Source organism: Theropithecus gelada, chromosome 2 (genome assembly GCF_003255815.1).
Source record: "Theropithecus gelada isolate Dixy chromosome 2, Tgel_1.0, whole genome shotgun sequence".
NCBI lineage: Eukaryota > Metazoa > Chordata > Mammalia > Primates > Cercopithecidae > Theropithecus > Theropithecus gelada.
In genome coordinates this window covers 131,727,310-131,749,378 of record NC_037669.1, presented here as the reverse complement: position 1 = coordinate 131,749,378, position 22,069 = coordinate 131,727,310, and the positions used below count along the sequence as shown (strand labels likewise).

At 36.9% G+C, this 22,069-nt stretch overlaps 1 protein-coding gene and 1 pseudogene across 2 annotated transcripts in view; one reads left to right on the top strand and one right to left on the bottom strand.

Annotated features, from left to right (window-relative positions):
• The window catches only part of IFT80 (intraflagellar transport 80), a 141,376-nt gene that overhangs the window by 54,874 nt on the left and 64,433 nt on the right, over positions 1-22,069 (bottom strand). For both annotated transcript variants that reach the window (XM_025374804.1, XM_025374805.1), the window contains one exon: positions 7,737-7,916. In XM_025374804.1, the coding sequence (XP_025230589.1) occupies positions 7,737-7,916 (180 nt within the window). The remainder of the gene's footprint in view (positions 1-7,736; positions 7,917-22,069) is intronic.
• Positions 20,133-21,021, top strand: LOC112618365 (annotated as a pseudogene).

The following is a 22,069-nucleotide window of genomic DNA, read 5'->3' as shown; positions in this document are numbered from 1 at the left end:
AAGTCTCCGATAAGGGGACAGCCGTTCAAGGTTACTGAAAGCGCGGGAGCCAAAAGAATTTCTTTGTTCCCCTGCAACTTTCGGGCTATAAAAAGCAAACGCTCGCATTGTTCGAGGCCCTCTTGTATACTGTGGAATGGAGGGACCAAGTTCGAACTTGTAGTAAAGATCCTTGCCGCTTGGCTTTGACACTGGGCTCTGGTGGTCTTCTTTGGGGATCAAACGGTCTGGGCATAACAAAGGCTGGAGGAAAAACACTGCTCTCAGTAGTCGGCTGCTTTTTGTTTGTTTGTTTGTTTTGAGACGGAGTCTCGCACTGTCTCCTGGGCTGGAGTGCTATAGCGTGATCTCCGGCTCACTGCAACCTCCGCGTCCCAGGTTCAAGCTGGGACTCTTCCGCCTCAGCCTCCTGAGTAGCTGGGATTACAGGCGTGTGCCACCACACCCGGCTAATTTTTTTGTATTTTTAGTACAGACGGCGTTTCACCGTGTAAGCCAGGATGGCCTCAATCTCCTGACCTCATGATCCGCCTGCCTTGGCCTCCCAAAGTGCTGGGATTACAGGCGTGAGCTACCGTGCCAGGCCAGTAGTCAGCTGTTGTTAATTAGCACAAGAATGCTTTTAGTGAAAGGGCTGAGCTTTGTCTGCAAGGCCACAGCTATATGACTGCAGGTTGTGTACTGCACAACTCTGGGTCTATGTGAATGGTGCCCTCTGGAATTGAACAGGCCGCTGACTGCAGGTGGTGTCTTCAAATTTCCTAGGCCTACAACTACACATATGAAGCCCCATGTAGCAGGCGGCTGTAGAATTTTTAGGTCTCCTTTCAGGATGGAGAGAAAGGAGCTACCTCATAGACCCCCAGGCTCTGATTTCAAACAGAAACTTGAATCTAGTCCCTTGTCTCACTTCAAGTATTAATACTTTCAGTTTCCTTAGCCAGCAGGAGCAACTTTCCTCACTGCCTTTCCCTGCCTGCTTCTGGACCTGGAGTAGGTCTGAGACTCCACACTGCATTTTTGTTCTGTTTCTGGTCCACAGAGATCTTTATCTTGTTTTTGAGGCCAGATGAGTCTTTTATATATCTACATATTTAAATCTTTTGGTGCCAAAAGTATGTCTCTTTCTTCCATGTATGAATTAACACCATTTTTGTGAGAAGTCTGAGCTCCCAGAGATTTTGTTTTTTAAAGATCCAAAATGCCATCTTCTAGAAACAGTTTAAAGCTAATAGAATGATATAAAAATGTTAAAGGGAAGTTATATGTTAGTTTCTTTATAGCAACATGCTATCTAGTCAAACTGCTTGCAAACTTTCCTAAACAAACAGGTTTAAGAAAATTCAACATTTAAAAATCCAATTGTATGGGCCTTTAACATTATTAAAATTATAGATAGATTTCTTAAGATCCATATTTGCCTAAAGCCTCACATGGGGGAGTGTCCCTTTCTGTGAACCTGGTACACCTGAACCAAACCAGAATAAAGCATCCTAGCCACAATAACAAAACTAAAGACACTCTAGTAATTGCTGTTATAGTTTCAAAACTATGGCAAATTCCACATCAGAAATGTTATGTGCTGAATTTTATTTTATTTTTTATTTTTTGAGACAGAGTCTCACTCTGTCGCCCAGGTTGGAGTGCAATGGCTTTGATCTTGGCCCACTGCAACCTCCGCCTCCAGGGTTCAAGAGATTCTCCTGCCTCAGCCTTCTGAGTAGCTGGGACTATAGGCGCGAGCCACCACACCCAGCTAATTTTTTGTATTTTTAGTAGAGACGAGGTTTCACTATGTTGGCCAGGCTGGTCTTAACTCCTGACCTTGTGATCCACCTGCCTCGGCCCCCCAAAGTGCTGGATTACAGGCATGAGCCATCACGCCCGGCCTCTGCTGAATTTTAAAATACACCAATTACTCTGTTCAATTCAGCGCAGCTCCAGGATTAATCTCTCCTGATATTCGCATCACCTAATTCTTCTATGTGATCACAATATTTAGACTCCTCAGATTGACATAAGTCTAAACATTCTGTTTGCACATTTGCAAAACACTCATTTAATCCTATACATAGCTATAATCATAATCATAGCAATAGCTATCATTTATTTTTGTTTTACATATATGATCTCATTTCATCTTCAAAATTACTCTATTATTAGCTCTTATTTTTACAAGACATAAAGTGTCCTGTAAGAATTAGACACCTTTGAACTTTGATGACTATTAAAAGCCAAATTTGTATCCCATCCTAAAGTTAGAGTGGCAGGAAAGAAATTGGGACACTAGAAATGCCTCATCCTTTGCACCCGCAGGCTTTCCCTCCTAGGCACTTCCTTCTAACAAAGACATCAACAGATCTCTTTTGGAAAGAATTATCCACTGGGCTGCTTCCTGGAGGCAAGAGGCAGATTAAGAAACTTTTTCACTACAGGCTATTGTGTCCCACAAAAGCTGAGGTCCAGGGAGACCGTAGGGCAAGTAGGTCTACTGTAGGAAAACTGCACCAGCAGGTCAAGGTGTAGATTTAACAATCATGACTCAACATGATCTCTGGTTTCTGAGTTAATGAAACACGGATAAACCAAAAGCCAACAAAGCCTCTAAGGAAACTGTAAAATTCTAAATTGGGCAAACAAAAACAATTGTGATTGTTTAGTCTCACTGAAATCCTGTGACTCCACCTTGCAACAAAAGTGGAATGTTACAAAGTACAGAAAGGGAATCCTCCCAAATGTCCGGGGAGATCTTCCCAGAAAGGCAAACTGGAGTTAACAAACTGACCAAGCAACTTCTTTGTTGCTAAAAAAGTTCTCAGGATATTCTTGGGGTAAAACCAAAGAAAATGACTGGAGGCGAGCCTCAATCAATTTATACGTTTATTTTGCCAAGGTTGGGGATGTGCCCAGGAAAAAGGAACACAAAATCACAGGAACATCTGTGATCCATGCTTTTTCCAAAAAAGGGTTTGGAGAGCTTCAATATTTAAAGAGAAAAAAAAGTGGGCAGGAGGGGAAAAGGGAAAGAGAGAAGAGAAGAGAAGAGAAGAGAAGAGAAGAGAAGAGAAGAGAAGAGAAGAGAAGAGAAGAGAAGAGAAGAGAGAAGAGAAGAGAAGAGAAGAGAAGAGGGAGGGTATGGTCACATTCTTGTGAGGCTTTGATTAGAGCTCACTGAATCCACATGTTGCAAATGAAAAGAGGTACAGGGATAGTCAACTATGTATTCCCCTTGCAGTGAATCTGAATTTTTACAAAAGATAAACACAAGAGTAGAAGAAGCAGTGAAATATGCATTGTCTCCGATGAGCAGAGGGATGACTTCTAGTCTTGTCTTTCTCCCATACCTGTGAAGATAAGCTGTTAATTTTCATTGTTAGGGTGAAACTCAACAGAACTCTGTTGTAGGGTAAAGATCTTGGGGCCTACAGGGAATTTACTTGTGAGCATATTGCAAGGGAAGTCCTCTGGGGAGGTATGTGTTCTATCTTTGTAGCTATCTACTTAGGAACAAAATGAGAGGCAGTTTTGCATGACTCAGTTCTCAAGCTTACCCTTTCCCTTTGACATAATGAGTTTGGGGTCTCAAGATTTTTATTTTCCTTTCACACTCACCAGCTGGATTTTAGCTATAAATGGGTAATCACTGTGTGTTGTTTTCCTTTCTCCCCTTTTCCAAATTGTTTTCATTGCAGCCACCCTCTTTTCCTTTAGCCATTGTAAACTGGGAATATGGAGAGTGGGAGGGGAGGGGAGGGGAGAAGAATTAAAATACATATTTATGTATAGTTTTCCAAACCAGAGAGTTGGAGCTGGATGCAATAACCGTAGAGTCTAGGTTATCTTTTTTTTAGAAAGGGGATGGGTTTGTTTTCAATCACATATGAAATAGCTGCATGATAAATTAGTATATTTCTGAGTCATATGTATGAGTAGCTTGAATATATATCCATATATATGAATAAAGGAAGTTTGTAAGGTGACTCCCAATGATCCCTGCCTCCTGGTATTCACACCCTTGAGCAAATCTCTCTATTTAGTGTAGTTTGGACCTAATAGCTTGCTTCTAGTAAATAGAATATGGCAAAAGTGATGAGACGTCACTTCTGAGCTCGGGTTATAAAAAACTGTGACTTATGTCTTGCTTGCACTCTCTCTGGCCCTTCTTGCTTGCTCTGCTGAAGCAAACCACCAAGTTGTGAGCTTCCCTATGAAGAGGCCACATACAAAGAACTGAAGGAGACCTCCAGTCAATAGTCAAGAAAACACTGAGGCCCGCAGGTGTAAATGACACTGATGAACGGAATCTTGCCAACCATCATGTCAGTGAGCTTGAAAGCAAATCTTTCCCCAGTTGAGCCTTCAGATAAGACTAAAGTCCCGGCCAACACCTTGTTTGCAGCCTTGTGAGACTGAAACAGGACACCCAGCTAAGCTATGCCTGGATTCCTGACTCACAGAAAATGAGAGATAATAATTGTTGCTGTTTAAGCCACTATGTTTAGGGTTATTCATTATGCAACAATAAGTAATAAATACACTATAGCTGCTAAACCGCTCAAGGATAGACTACAGCATATATCTATCTATCATTTTTTGTCTGCCCAGAATCAAATGACATCTTTTCTCATAAATATACATTGATTTTCCTTTAGGAAAACATTCTTTCCACTATTCTCAGTGACTGGCTAGATGGGATTGACTCATTTTCCCCTGCCTCTCCCTAAGTAAATACACTTGACTCAGGCTCAGCATATGAAATCCAAGGCTGAGGTTTCTCCCGGAATTACTAGGGGAAAAAAAGCACTCTTTCCGCTGAACTTGAAGTTGGTAGAATGTCAGTCTGGAACTACCAAGGCCACAAAATAGAGCCTTTCTGACAACTAAGGCAATTGCAGAGAAAAGAAGAGTCAAGGAAGAGAAAGAGATGAAGTCCTCTTGGCATTATTTAAGCCTCTGAACCAATAATGCCTCTCAAGTCAGTCTATCTCTTAACTTCACATGAATCAATAAATTTCCTTTTTTTCCTTTATTTTTCACTTTAAATCAATTACAGCTGAATTGATGAAAAAAAAATTTCAAGGTAATAATTTAGGGGGTCCGTAAAACCAAGGACCAAATCTGTCTTGTTCACTACTGTATTCCTCATTGTTTAGCCCAATGCCTGGCAAGTAGGGATCACTCAATAGATATCCATTGAATGAGTGAATAAAATCATTCTAAAAAGAAACAGTGAATAGGCCTAACTTAGCAAAAATGCAGTCAAATGTTTTATAACATGGAGAAAGTAAAACCTCTTTAAAAAATAAAAATAATGTTCTAGTTTAAAACTTTAAAAAATTATTTATAAATATTATTTTAAACACAAAGATAATTTAGATTAGATAAGCCATTTAAGCATTTCCATGGTTCATCTTATTTCACATAAAAATCCTCTCATCACTAGGATAATTTCTTTTTATTATGAAAGAAGAACTCCTCTTTCTAGATATAGTCTTATGTTGGGGCATATCTGTAATTAAGGCTAGAACTTTTTAGCACTACTATATTAGCTATAAATATAATATTATACCCCAATTAGTTGATTAGAACTCACAATGGATTCTATGTCATATCCAGAATATTATAATGGTTTAGATCTCAGGTTAATTAGAAGAAATATATATTAAATCATCATCTGGATCCTAAATCCTTCTTAAAGGAAACACAGAAGATGGAGGGCATGTCAAATCACACCATGGAGATAGAATCAGCCCAGTCCATACTGAGAAACTCTACCAGATAACTTGGTTCTTCAACAAACAAACTGCAGGGCAGGAAATAGAGATAGAAGGGGACTCTACAGACGAAAAGAGACTCAAAAAATATATCAGCCAATTGCAATATGTAAAATTGGATCCTGATTCAAACAAAGTTTTGTGGCATGTAGGAAACAATTGGACATTTAAACACTTTGTGGATATTTGATAATGTTAAGAAATTGTTATTTTATATGATATGATAATGGTAGTGTGGTTATGTTAAAACAGAGTTCTTATCTTTTAGTTATATATACTAAAATATTTACAAATGAAATACGACGTCTGAATTTGGGGAACAAGGAAAGTAGACAGGACATGGACCGGGCAGGCTTAAGCATGAATTGGTGATTACTGGGGCCGGGTGATGAGCACATGGGATTCAATATACTACTCTGTGTGTGTTTTAAATTATCTAAATAAAAAGTTTTATAATTTTAAAATAAATAAGCAGAATAAAGAAAAAGTATAATATACCTAATTATTAGTAATCTAGTGACAATATTATCCAAATTTTAAAATCTGGATATGTGGGCTAACAGAATATTTGAATAGACCTGCCTATGCTTCTAAATTTTTATAGTAATAATATGAATTATGAATACTGAAGATAGAGGCAATTGATACAGGCAAAAGGAAGAAGACAAAGGTCGAATCCCTCTTTTTCAGAGGATTTCTATTGACACATTGCACTTTGATCTTCTCCTTGTACCTTTCTTCAACTAATTATTAATATATTAAGGGCAAGGCACTGGGCTAGAGGCCCTGAAAGAGAGACAAAGATGAGCCATGAGGATACTTGTGCCCTCCCACTGATGACTTTTGACCTGTAAAACATCTGTCTACTTCCCATTGCCACATTCCAACCTCCTTGTATTTATCTACAAAATATTTCACTTCAAAATTTTCTTCTGATGGGATTGAGGATACACTATTATGGCACTATGGCATACTGAATATTTTAAGCTAAAGGAATTTGATAAAACAAGAGCAGCAGGAGGTCAGTCTGACCTTCCCCAACTCTTCTTCTCTCACACAGGTCATAAAACCTAGAAAGGATTTTCTGACCTTTTCCTGAAGCAGGTCATAAGACTCTCATGTGAGAGGTACCCTCCCTATACCCAGAGGAAAGTTATATCCTTATTTCTGAAGACACAGGGACACAGAGAAGAATCTAAACATGCAGGTCTTGCTAAATTTTCCCTAGCTTATTACCACTAGATCATACCTTTTTTGGCCTACTGCGTATCGCCACAACTGTCTACTCTTCATCAAACGTAGCGTAAAAGCACACAGGCTTAACTGTTTCTTCAGATCTACATTTCCTCAGGAAGGCTCTGGTGTCATGTAAAACTTACATTAAATCAGTTTATATGCTTTTTTCTTGTTAATATGCCTTTTGTTATAGGGACCTCAGTCATGAGCCTAGGATGGGTAGAGATATTTTTCTTCCCCTATACTTCTTAATTCCTAATAAGAACTTCCTATACCATTTTCCCATTTTGACTCTCCTTAGGTAATTCTTAAAATAAATTAAAAAAAAAAAAAAATCAGGTTAAATAAGTTCATCCAATTACAAATAAGTAAAACAATTAACCCTGTCAGTAACTGGCAGATTAGGCCTGCCTTGGATTCAGCTCCAGGAGTCAAATCCAACATGCTCCTATTTGTTACAGCTTTTTCCTCAACATTTCCTCAATGTTTCCAATTTTACCATATTTGTACTAAATGCATAACCGAGTAGCTTTGGCATTCAGGTTCTATATCTGTGAAAGGTTTTTATGTCAGAGAAAGTCACTAATGGCATAGCTAAAATATTTCTAATGTGACTGAATTTTTATAAGCTTGACTAAATATAATTAATGAAAATAATTCCATATTCTGTACAGTTAACTAATATGAAAAGAAGCAGGTTTAACCAACCTTGGAACATAATCATACCTGCATGGCCCTTCTTTTAGTTAATGTTACTTGAAAATTTTTCCACTCCCAATGTTGTTCCACCACATGTGCAAAAACAACATGTCCATTTCCACAGGCTCCAGCAATCTGAGTGCCATCAATAGACCACGCAATATTAAATATGCTGCCAGTATTGGGTTTTTCTAATGCATATGACCACTGGGGGAGAAAAAACAAGAAAAAAATGGACTTATTGAAAAAATTTTTTAGGAAGTTTTAAATCAGGCACATGACAACATATTAAGATCATTTTTAAAAGAATGTCAGTTCTGGAATTATTAAAATATTTTTCTTACTAAAATTACAGTGTACTGAATGGAAAATACAGATGTAATTGTTAAAGTCCACAGTAGAACATCATGATAAAACACCGTATGAAATATCTCAAGAACTATAAAAAACCCACATCATTTCAATGTTTACTATTCCTTTTCAGTAATAATACTTAATAGGTAAACACAAAGATTCTGTAGAAAAAACAAAGACATCTTATTATTCATTCTTAATATATAGTCTCCACATCTAAAAAAAATCTCATTACAATATTTTAAGAATGTCACAAAAAAACTGAAACTCAACACATAATGTAACTAAAATAGCTCTGACACACATCCTAAATCATGAAATTACACGAAATTGGATTTATTTCTTTTCTTTTCTTTTTTTTTTAACGGACTGCAGTAAGTATAACGTCTCCTAGAACCTATCTATCTAATTGAGAAAGTTATTTAGAGATATCAATAAGCATTAAATAGGACAAAAGAGATTCTTGTGTGTGTGTGTATAAGTAAGACATAAGAAAAAAAGCAAACTTTTTAATACATGGTATTATATGCACTTGTTTCATTTTTCAGATGCAACATATGTTATTTGCTAGGATAATTAATTTGACTAAACTTATATACATATTCTCTTTCCATTTCTCCAGCCTTACAGCGTATAATCACAGTCTTGATTTTGTTGTTGTTGTTGCTCTTGGCTGGATATAGATAGATAGATAGATAGATAGATAGATAGATAGAATTTGTTTGTTTGTTTTACATTTTTTTTTCCAGAAATACTCATTATTAGCTACAGGCTCACTTTGACAACAAATCTGGGGGAATGGAAAAATATAAAGCTTTACTAATTAATACTATTACAAAACAAGAATTTAAAATTCCTAATAAAAGTTCATACATAACAAAAACATACTGAAAGGCTCTTTGACCCCTTGCTGACACTCTTTTACAACTCTCCCCACCCTCCAGCTTTAGAGCCACTAACTGTTGCTTTAATGGCTTCAGTAAAGGCCTAATAATAAAGTTATCAAGGAGAAGATAATGAACAAACCATAACCTTTGCTTCATCAGCAGTATGAAAATACTAGAAACTTCCTTTTCAAAAATTAAGAAGAATCAATTAAAAAAAGAATACATATAATATTTGAAGTCATCTTTTGAAAATAACTGTAAGACTGGGAACTTCAAAGATACTAATAACCTGCTTTGGGCGATAAAATGAAATTAATTCATTTGTGTTTGACAAAAAAGAATTATGAAACACTACATGAATACTATTTTACATAAAGATTAAAAGTGGTTGGTAATGACAAACGAGTCTTGATTTATTAACATATAGGCTTATGGCATATCTCTCTTTCTAAATCTAGTCTATCCTCATGGTGTAGAAGAAACAGAGATCTTAGTTTAATTTCTATTTTAAAATCATACATTCATATAACACTCCTTCCTTAACCATGGGGATAAGTCCCAGGATCCCCAGTGGAAGCCTGACACTATGGATAGTACTAAACCCTATGCATCCTATGTTTTTGTCTATATATACACACCTATGTTGAAGTTTAATTTATAAATTAGGGAAAGTAAGAGATTAACAATGTCTAATAATACAATAGAACAATTATAAAAATATACTATAGTAGAAGTTACGTGAGTGTGATCTCTATGTCTGGAAATTCCATTTCGGACTGCAGTTGACAGAGGGTAACTGAACTCACAGAAAAAGAAACTGTGAAAAAGGGAGGACTACCGAATTTAAAGTATGGTTTTAAAACACTGGAAGAACCAAATCAGCCAGAAAGAAATGTCTTACTAAAATTAAACAGAAATATTTATCTAAGAACTTACAGATGCATGATCCTAAGAGGAGAAAATGAAATGTTTAGATAATAGTATATCATCATCCCATATTCAACTGATTTCCTTTACAGTCCACACGAACCAACAGAAATAAAATCTGCAACATGCAACTTATCCCTGAAAACACATCTCAAGGAATACAGATTGAGTATCCTTTACCTGAAATGCATGGGGGCCAGAAGCAAATTTTGGATTTCTTCAGATTTTGAAATATTTGCATATTCATAAGAAGATATATTGAGAATGAGACCCAAATCTAAACACAAAATTCATTTATGTTTCATATATATGTTATACACATAGCATAAAGGTAATTATATATATATTTCTTATACATAGCATAAAGGCAATTATACATATATTTCTTATAATTTTGTGCATGAAACAAAGTTTTGCAGATGTTTTGGTTGTGGCCTGTCACATGAGGTCAAGTGTTGGAATTTTCTACTGGTGGCATCATGTTGGTGCTCAAAAAGTTTTGGATTTTGGAGTATTTTGGCTAGGTACTTTACTCTTTTTGTGACAGTTGTGAATGGGAGTTCATTCGTGATTTGGCTCTCTGCTTGTCTGTTGTTGGTGTATAGGAATGCTAGTGATTTTTGCACATTGATTTTGTATCCTGAGACTCGGCTAAAGTTGATTATCAACTTAAGAAGCTTTTGGGCTGAGATGACAGGGTTTTCTAGATATATAATGGGATCATATCATCTCCAAACAGGGATAGTTTGACTTCCTCTCTTCCTATCTGAGTACCCTTATTTTTTTTTTCCTTGCCTGATTGCTCTGGCCAGAACTTCCAATATTGTATTGAATAGGAGTGGTGAGAGAGGGCATCCTTGTTCTGTGCTGGTTTTCAAGGTGAATGCTTCCAGCTTTTGCCCTTTCAGTGTGATATTGGCTGTAAGTTTGTCATATATGGCTCTTATTTTGAGGTATTCTTTCAACACCTAGTTTATTGAGAGTTTTTAACATGAACAGATGTTGAATTTTATCAGAAGCCTCTTCTGCATCTATTGAGATAATCGTGTGGTTTTTGTCTTCAGTTCTGTTTATGTAATGAATCACATTTATTGATTCGTGTATGTTGAATCAGCCTTGCATCTGGGGATGAAGCCTACTTGATCATGGTGGATAAGCTTTTTGATGTGCTACTGGATTCACTTTGCCAGTATTTTGTTGAGGATTATTGCATTGATGTTCATCGAAGATATTGGTCTGAAGTTTTCTTTTTTTGTCATATCTCTGCCAGGTTTTGGTATCAGGATGATGCGGACCTCATAGAATGAGTTGGGGAGGAGTGTCTCCTTTTTAATTTTTGGAATAGTTCCAGTATGTCTCCCCAATTTTAGTAACTATTAAAGACTTATTCTCTGCTGATTAGGTTTCGATTATATTGTTTTATTACTAATCTAAAACAGAGAGAAATAATTTTATTTTTTAATCTTTTATTTTGAGTTCAGGGGTACATGTACAGGTTTGTTATACAGGTAACCTTGTATCATGGGGGTTTGTTATCATTAATGGGTACTGGGCTTAATACCTTGGTGATGAAATTTTAATTTTTAATGCTTACATTTAAAATAATTTTTAAATTGTAAATTAAAAAAATTTTAATGTAAGAATTTAATTTAACTTTACTATCACGATATTGTTATACAGGTTGAGCATTCCTAATCTGAAAAATTCAAAAGCCAAAATACTCCAAAATCCAAAATTTTTGACATAGAGAACACAGTAGAAGCAGGAACGTCATTCTCTAACCTTCTTTCACCCCTCTCCCAAGGCAGGTCAGTTCATCAAGGGAGAGGTACCTTCCCTGTACTAGGAGGAAAGGAACATCCTTATCTCTAAAGACACAGGGATGCAGAGAGGAATAATCTGAACAGAAAGGCTTTGCTACATTTCCCCCAGTTTATTAGCATTAGATCATAACCTCTCTGTCCAATCATACTTTTGCATGACAGTTCATTTGTAATAAAACCTAAGCATAAAAATACACAGGTTTCCCTGTTTCTTGGGGTGGGGGGGGCGGGTCTTCATTTCTGAAGGCTTCCATGTTATGTAAAGTTTGTATTAAATAAAATTGTATGCTTTTTTGTTGTTGTTGTTAATCTGTCTTTCGTTATTTATAGGGTCCTCATTCATAAACCTAAGATGGGAAGAGACATACTTTTTCTCCCCTATACTGTTACTTATCTTATCGTTTTCTTTGACCAGACTATCTCTTACTTTAAGATGTTACTCAAAGTGTGCAAGCCAGCAGCATCTATATCACGTGTGAGCTTATTAGAAATGTAAATTCATGGACCCTACCCCAAGCTATTGAATCTGAATCTCTGGAGAGGAGAGACAGGAAGCTTTTAACAAGCTCTTGAGATAATTCTTATGCACATAAAGTTAGGATACTTGTTATCAATGCTAGCTGCACATTATTATCATCTTAGAAACTTTTAAAAAAGAGAGCCAAAACCCTAGCTCTGATCCAACCAATTAAATCCAGAATCTCCTGGGGGTAGGTCTGGATGTGTGTTTAAAAGTTCTCTAGGTGATTTTAATAAAGAGCCATTGTTTCAAGAGAAGAGCAAAATTTGTAATTTAGTTTATCATTAGCAGCTGGCTCTCTGACAGTACCTTACCAACTCATCTGCTAACTATTAAGACAATTATACAACCTTGTCTTAGCCTCTAAACCAGCTTCTCCTAGGTATGTGTACATTTGGCTTGTTATATTCATAAACTAATTTTTTTCTTTTGCACTTTTTATTTCTTTGAATTTCAAACATAAACTTAAGTAGGAATAATAATACAAAGCAGTGGTTTTCAAACTTTAGTGTGCATCAGAGTTACCTAGAAGGATTGTTAAAATGGATTCCTGGGCCCGACCCCAGAGTGTCTGATTTAGTGGATGTGGGCTGGGGTCAAAAAATTTGCATTTCTAACAAGCTCCCAGAGGGTCCTGAAGCTACTGGGCCAGTGACCACACTTTGAGAATGACTGGCATAGTAGACCCCCATTTACCTGTTACCCAGTTTCCAACAATTATCAACTAACGGCTAATTCTCATCTCCTCTGTACCACCATCCACTTCTCCATGGCCCAGATTATTTAAAGCAAATCCCTATCATATCATTTCATCAATAAATATTTCAGCACATAGTAGTCCCTTCTTATCCACAGGGATAGGTTCCAAGACCCCCAGTGGAGGCCTGAAACCACAGATAGTTCTGTACTGTCTATATAACACTATGAACAGATTTGTTTTTCCTCCTTCACAATTTCATGGATAGAAGATTCATTTTTACCATAGCTGTTAGTAACCTCGGCATACCATCTTTTTCTAATTGAGAACTTTCACCTTTTCACTTAAAGGAAGCACTTTATGGATTCTCTGTGGCACACTGAATTGCTAGCATCCTTACTCTTGTGCTTTGGGGCCATTATTAAGAAAACTAAGGGTTACTTGAACACACGCCCTGAAATACTGTGACAGTTGATCTGACAACTAAGCCAGCTACTAAGTAACTTATGGGTGGGTAGTGTATACAGAGTGGATATACTGGACAAAGGGATGACTCATGTCCTGGGAAAACGAAGTAGGATGGCTTGGGATTTCATCATGCTGCTCAGAACAGTGTGCAATATAAAACTTATGCATTTTTTATTTCTAGAATTTCCCTTTAATATTTTCAGATCATGGTTGCCTATAGGTAACCGAAAAATCATGAAAGCAAAGCCACAGACAAGGAGGAACTACTATATATCACTAAAAAGACAAAAGGCTTTTTAAACCCAACTTCAATACCATCATTAAGTCACTGTTCAAAATTTCCCAATTGCCATTTTTTTTCCAATTTGTTTCCAGTTTGTGTCAATCAAGATGCAAATAAGGTACAACCACTATGTTTGATGGGTAAGATCTATATGTTCTCCTTCCACATCTTTTTACCCTTGTAAATTTTTTTTTTTTTTTTTTTTTTTGAGACAATGTCTTGCTCTTTCATCCATGCTGGAGTACAGTGATGCAATAGCTTACTCTAGCCTCAATCTCCGGGCTCAAGTGATCCTCCCACCTCAGCATCCTGAGTAGCTGGAACCACAGGTGCATGCCAAGACATCGGGATTTTTATTTTTAGTAGAGATGAGGTTTATGTTGTACAGGCTGCTTTTGAACTCTTGAGCTCAAGTGATCCTCCTGCTTTGGCCTCCAAAAGTGCTGGGATTACAGGCATAAGCCACCATGCCTGACCTCCCTTTGTAATTTTGTGGTTGTTGAAGAAACTGGGTCATATGTCCTATAAAATTTCCCAGTCTGGATTTTGGCTTCTGCATTCTCATGGTGTTATTTAACATTTCCTCTGTCCCCTTTATTTCCTGTAAATTAGTAGTTAGATTTAGAGTCTTGATCAGATTCAGGTTCCATATTTTTGGCAAGAAAACTTCATAGGTGATGTTGTATACTGTTGCAATTTGTTTAGTGAGGTATTTAAGTTAGGTTTTGTGTGGCAGAGTGAGGAACATTCATGGAAAGATTAGGTTTACTACTCATAGGTCTAAGCGAGAAGGCAGAGCCAATGGGAAGGTGTGGGGTGTCATCAAGAACATGAACGCTCGACCAGCAGATGGGGAGCAAGAGAGACAGGGTGAGACCTTCGGGTGGAAGCTTTTATTGGTGTGCAGGGTGTTACCTAGGTGGGTTTCCCCTGGCGACCCCTAGGTGGGGTTGATTGGAGGGAGCACAAGGATAAGCACGGGAACTTGGGGATTACATTATCAGGTTCCTAACACTTAAAAGTAGAAGGTGATCAAACAGTTCGGGGTACGGGGCCTTATCTATCTAGAAGATAAAATGCTAACTAGATGGAGACTATCTCAAAATAGATGGGTCAAAAGTCAGGGACAAGACAACAAAATGGATGCTGGGACAGCATTACATGAATAAGAGTAATGACCTGTACTTCCAGTAGGAAGCAATTAACATCTGTTGCCTCTCTTCTTATGCTTTTAGTAAATGACGATCATTGCCTACATCTACTAATTCAGTAGGGTTGCAAAATGGGTAATCTTCTAATCTTTTCTTCACTTACTAACTGCAATAGTTTTAGAAAAAGAAATATCTTCTCATCACCTATTTGGTTACCCTGGGGTATATATATCAAAGGCAGGATAAATTCTTTATTATTTCCAGTTAGTTGCCATCATGTGTTGCTTAATGAAGGGGATGCATTCTGAGAAATGGGCTATTAGGCGATTTCATCATGTGAACATCATAGTGTGTACTTACACAAATATAGATAATATAGCACCTAGACTATATGGTATAGCCTGTTGCTCCTAGGCTACAAACCTATTAAGCGCCTTACTGTACTGAATACTATAGGAAACTGTCACACAATGATAGTAGTAGACCTAAACATACCTAAACACAAAAAAAGGTATAATAAAATACAGCATTAAAACATAAAAAATGGTATACCTGTATATGACACTTACACGAATGGAGCTTGCAGGCTTGGAAGTTGTTCTGGGTGAGTCAGAGAGTGAATGGTGAGTGAATGTGAAGGCCTGAAACACTACTGCATACTACTATCAATTTTATAAACACTGTATACTTAGGCTACTAAATTCATTGAAAAGTATTTTTCTTTCTTCAATAACAAATTAACTTCAGCTTACTATAACTTTTTGCTTTATAAACCTCTTAATTTTTTAAACTTTTTGACTCTTGTAGTAACACTAAGCTTAAAATAAAACATGTTGGGACAGCTGTACAAATATATTTTCTTTATATCCTTATTCTTTATGTTTTTTTCTATCTTTAAAATTTTTTGTTTTGTTTTTTACTTTTTAAACTTTCTTGTTAAAAACTAAGATATAAACACACACATTAGTGTAGGCCTACACAGGGTCAGAATCATTAATATCACTGTCTTCCACCTCTACACCTTGCCCAATGAAAGGTCTTCAGGGGCAATAGCATGCATGAAGCTGTCATTCCTTATGATAACAATGTCTTCTTCTGCAATACCTCCTGAAGGACCTATGTGAGGCTGTATTACAGTTAACTTCTTTTTTAAATTGGAGTACACACTAAAATAACAATAAAAAGGATAGTATAAGAAATATATAAACCAGTACCACAGTCATCTATTATCATTACCAAGTATTACGTACTGTACATAATTGTACATGCTGTACTTTAATATGGCTGACAGCGCAGTGGTATGTTTACACAAGCATCAACACAAACACATAAGTAATGTGTTGTACTATGATACTAGGATGGCTATGGCATCACTAGGCAATAGGAATTTTTCAACTCCATTATAATCTTATGGGACCACTGTCATACATGCAGTCTGTCACTGACCAAAATGTTATTATGTGGTACATAATTGTATCACTTTTCAAAAATATAAATTTGAATAGTGACCAGATACTTGATGATACTTAAAAATTACTGTTAATTGTTTTCAGATTTAATAATGGTATTGAGGTTAGGTTAACAATAGACTTTGTGTTTTCAGTGATATATACTAAAATATTTGGTGACAGAATGATAGGATGCCAGGGATTTGCTTAAGTGGGTGGTGGTACAGATGAGATATGTTATTAGTTGATAATTGTTGGAAGTTGAGTAATGGGTAAATAGCGGTTTGTTATACCAGTTGGTATATACACCTTTGATGTGTTTCAATAAATAGAATGCTCAAATTGGCTCAATTTTTTTTTTTTTTTTTTTTTTTTTTGAGACAGAGTCTCGCTCTGTCACCCAGGCTGGAATGCAGTGGCACGATCTCGGCTTACTGCAACCTCTGCCTCCTGGCTTCAAGCAATTCTCCTGCCTCAGCCTCCAGAGTAGCTGGGACTACAGGCACCTGCCACCACACCCAGCTAATTTTTGTATTTTTAGTAGAGACGGGGCTTCACCACATTGGCCAGGCTGGTCTTGATCTACTGACCTTGTGATCCGCCCGCCTCGGCATCCCAAAGTGCTGGGATTACAGGCGTGAGCTACTGTGCCCGTTTCAAATTGGCTCACTTTTAGCCAGTCAGATCTCTTTCAACTTGGGTGTTTTTTTTTTTTTTTAGTCTTCTTGACAGACTCTTACAGCTTTTTTTTTTTTTTAGACACTTTCCTTGTTTCCTAGTATGATAAAATGTCCAGATTCATATTTCAGATTTCCTGACTTACACGGGGAATTCTCAGTGGAGCACTGGTTCATGTTATAAAAATGTGGAAAATATTATTTAAAGAATGCCCACAAGTGCTTAGATACTATTACTGAGTTGATCATTGCTTTTCTAGGTCTTTTTAGTGGACAGAAATAGGTAATTTTTTCAACATAAAAAACAAACTCTAATGCTTTCCATTCCAATCCAGGAACTATCGGATTTCTACTTACCCTCTCCAATCTTACCTCAGGATCTCCTTTAATTAGCCGAAAAAATCCTAATTCTTTTTTTTTTTTTTTTTTTGAGATAGAGTTTCAATTCACTATGTTTTTCAGGCTGATGTCAAACTCGGTTCGGCAAAAAAAAAAAATCCCAATTCTTTCTTTTTTCTTTTTTTGAGACGGAGTCTTGCTCTGTCACCCAGGCTTGAGTGCGGTGGCACAATCTTGGCTCACTGCAACCTTTGCCTCCCAGGTTCTCCTGCCTCAGCCTCCTGAGTAGCTGGGACTATAGGCACCCGTCACCACACCTGGCTAATTTTTGTATTTTTAGTAGAGATGGGGTTTTGCCATGTTGGCCAGGCTGGTCTCAAACTCCTGACCTCAGGTGATCCACCCACCTCAGCTTCCCAAAGTGCTGGGATTACAGGCATGGGCCGCCACCCCCGGCCCTAAAAATCCCGATTCTTAAGACACCAATATAGATACTCAGAATAACACTATTAATACCACAAACACATGATTATAAAAGAGTTTAAAACTTCTTTTTGCATTCTATTTTTCCCTTAGGCCAATTTTCTTTTAAGCAACAACTTTGTCTGAAGGTAGGGCAGTCTTGAAAAAGTGTGAGGCTGACCAATTTGGTTTTTAGCTCTGGGCAAATATCACTGGCATTTCCTCAAATATCCAGTACCTTGAGGGTGTTCTACAACTAGCCAAAATCTCTCCATAAAGGGCCATCTCCTGGGCAAAAATATTCTATACCTCTCTTCACATGCTCTGAAGTCTGCTCTCAGCTAGCCAAGTTACTTAGAAAAGGACCTGATAAAAATAAGTTTAATGTGTTACTCCCATGATACTATTATATTTTAAGAAACAATTTCTTAAATCAAAGCAATAAAGCTAGTGAGGGAATTTTTTTATCAGTAAGAAGGTGAAATCCTTCCCAAGTTATCTTCTACCTACATGACTCATTGCTAACATTGGCCCTAAAATGCAGTTACAAAGATATAGTTTATATCTTTGCACGTATATCTGCAGTGTTCTATTACTGCTGTAACAAATTACCACAAATGTAGAGGCTTAGAAAAACATAAATTGATTATCTTGCAGTTCTCTAAGTCAAAAACCCAACATGAGTTTCACTGAGCTAAAATCAAGGTGCTAACAGAGCTGCATTCCTTTCTGGAGGCTCTGGGAGAAGGTCCATTTCCTTGATCATTCAGATTGTGGGCAGAACTGTTTCTTGCAGTTGTATGACTGAGGTCCCCATTTCCTTGCTGGCCATTCATAGCTTCTAGAGGCCACCTGCATTCCTTGGTTTGCAGTCCACTTCCTTCGCCTTTAAAGCCAGCAACAGCAGGTGGAGCTGCTCTTACTTTGAATCTGTCCTTCTTCGTCCACTAACCCCCAGCTAGGAAAGGTTCTCTGCTTTTAAGAATTCATGTGATTATATTGGATGACTGGATAATCCAGGATAATTTACCATCTAGAGGTCCCTACCCTTAATCACATCTGCAACATTCCTTTTGCCATATTAGGTAACATATTCGAAGGTTCTGGGGATTAGCACATGGATATCTTCGGAGGCCCATTATTCAGCCAGTCATTAAGTTACATTAGGAAGAACATAGCAGTTAATTTGGGGATTGTAAAAGCATATTCCTTTTGTTCTAAAGATTCGTATTTAGATATGAGCATAAACACATAAAATGATATTTTTACTACTTTTTTTTCTTTTTTTTTTTGAGACAGGTTCTCACTCTGTCACCATGCTGGAGTGCAGTGGCGCGATCATAGCTTACTGCAGCCTCAATCTCCTGGGCTCAGGCAATCCTCCCACTTCAGCCTCTTGAGTAGCTACAACTACAGGCACTTGCCACCACACCTGGCTAATGCTTTTTTGGTATTTTTTGTAGAGATGGGGGTCTCACCATGTTGCCCAGGCTGATCTTGAACTGGGCTCAAGCAATCTGCCTGCCTTGGCCTCCTAAAGTCTTACCACTTTTTAAATGTAGTTTGCGATTTGTGGTTTTGGCTTTCAAGGACTTATTAACAATGATTTTTTTTAAAAAAACCTAAACAATATTTTGACTATGTGACCACGTTGCCACCAAGTGGTGGTAGGAACTTGGCATGTGGCACTGGATTATTAAAGATATCCAAAAGAAAACATTTTAAGTTATTGAAGAAGTTGCTTTTAAAAAGAAAAAAATAACCAAAATAGGTACACTTACCCCAACCTGCCTAGACACAACTCATTAGACCAGGCATGTGTACCAAACCTAAGCTGAGTCAGTGATCCCTTCCCTGAGGGAGTGCTTAAAATTGGGATTAAGAATCTTGTCTCAGTCTGACTGCTCTCTCAAATAAAAAAACGTATACTTCAGAGTTGTTAACACTGGTCACTTCCCAGCACATAAACTGAGGGGGTTAAAAAAGGTCAATCCACTGGAAAAGAAAAAAAGGACCTGGATATACAGACAGAAGCGACAAAAGACACAAAGAAAACAGGCACTTTCTGTGTTCTCCTAGCACTCCAGTTCCTGTTTCCTGAGGTCTGGCTATATCCTTTCCCTGGCTTCTGGAAGATATCCCTGTATCCTTATAACCAAATCTCCTTTTTACTTAATGGTTTCTTCTACTTTCTTCAACTAAAAGAAAACATTCAGTAAGTTTGAAGTCATAAGATCAGCCATACTTCTCCAGCACTGCTTGTGTTTTTCTCACTTCTGGCAGTGAGAAAAGGCTGCAGTGTTGCCTCTTCCTATATAATAACTTCATATTAAAAAACAAAGAAACAATCAATACACTAACACAAGAAGAAGCAAGCAGGATGTCCAATGCCCATAGAAAAGGTATCATAGAATCGTGGAGTTGAAAAGAGAGAGGTAATCATTTAGCTTAGACAATTTATTTTGTAGATGAGAAATGTAAAGACCAAGAAGAGGCCTTTGACTTTGTAAATTCACTGCTGGAGGCTTGACTCCAGGCTCTACAAACATACTAATGCTACTCTTACATTAAAACAAAATAAGCAATCATGTTAAACAGCACAATATAGGGAATAACAATTCAGAATGTTTTATAAAGTGTTGATAGATCAAAAAATGATACATTCCTTTGAGTGAAGAGACTATTTTTTTCCTTCTGTATTCTGTCAAATTGCTTAGGCATACAGGTTATTTCTCAACAGGGAAATAAATATTTAAACTAAAAAACATGACTTGACTATAGAGACTTTAAAAAGTATCTCCTCAATGCCAACCTCACCCTTATCTTTACTATTCCTGTATAAATATATTACATTGAAAGGATCCTCAAAAGGATAATCTTTGGCTCTTTCTGCCATCTTGGAGCCTGTGGAGGCCTGCAGGGAACAGGATGTCTAAAAGGGAAATAGGCTGGAAGGCTGTGGTACAAGATCATGTTTGCTTGCTCTAAGTGGGGTCTCCAGAACCAAAGGGAGTACACAGCTCTTCCTGAAGTTGAAGATGTTTATGCTAGAGATGAAACTGAATTCTATTTGGGCAAGAGATATGCTTATGTATATAAAACAAAGAACAACATAGTGACTCCTGGTGGCAAACCAAACAAACTAGAGTAATCCGTGGAAAGATAATTTGGGCCCATGGAAACAGTAGCATGGTTTGTGCCAAAATCCAAAGAAATCTTCCTGCTAAGGCCACTGGACACAGAATCTGTGTGATGCTGTACCCCTCAAGGATTTAAGCTAACGAAAAGTAAATAAAAGTGGATTTGTGTTCTTGGGGGGAAAAAAAGCATAAACTTTGGCCAAGTTCAAGAAATTCAATTCATAAAATTGTACATTTACAAAGTAAGTTTAAGTGGAAGAGAAAATAGATGCAAAGTTTCTTACATTCATTTAGGGCACATTAACTGATGTTTAGGAGCAGTTACTGCGGATGGTAAGTCATTGCAATTATTTTAATTGAAAAGATGAACAGGTAGATACCTTTTTATTATAATGCCTAACCGAATATTCAAAGACAGAGAAAATGAGAATCACAAAAAGTATCTCTTACACAAGCAATAGCACCACCTGCTGATAAATAAAAGCAACAATGTCAGCTAATTAAAAATGAGGCCAAGTACTTCGTATATTTAGATCTTTCCCCTTGGACACTATCGTTTAATACAGCATAATTCATTAATGTATTGTATAATTTATTTATTTATAATAACTATGTTAATCTGAACATCTGTGCCCTTACAATTGGAATCAAGCATTTCTTAAAAATCAAAGGTAAAAATAAAATTTATCATGTAATATAGAAAACATTATGGTACTATGACTTTTAATTTTTATCCCAAAGGTAATTCATTTGTACCATATTTATTTTACTTACCATCCAGTAACGTACATTTAGTTTCTATATTTGTTTTAATGTTCCCTGATCATCTCACTTAAAATAATGCCATCTCCTTTGCCCAGCTTAATTTTTATAGCACTCATTACCATTTAAAATATGTTACATTTGCTTGTTTTTAGTCTTTCATCCGATGGAATAAAACCTTTCAACAACACAGAATTTATTTATGGATTTTCTTTGACAACTAGGGCAAGTGCCTGGCATCTAACAGACTCTCAATAAATGTTTGTAAAAGAATTGATAAATATGAAAATAAACGAGCAAATTAATATGCAATGCACTTTTATACTTCCCTGAAGTAATAGCTATGTCAAAAGTTTCAAAGCTCTTGACAGATTTTACCAAATCATCCTTGAGAAAAGCTGTGCCAGTTAATGTTCCTATCA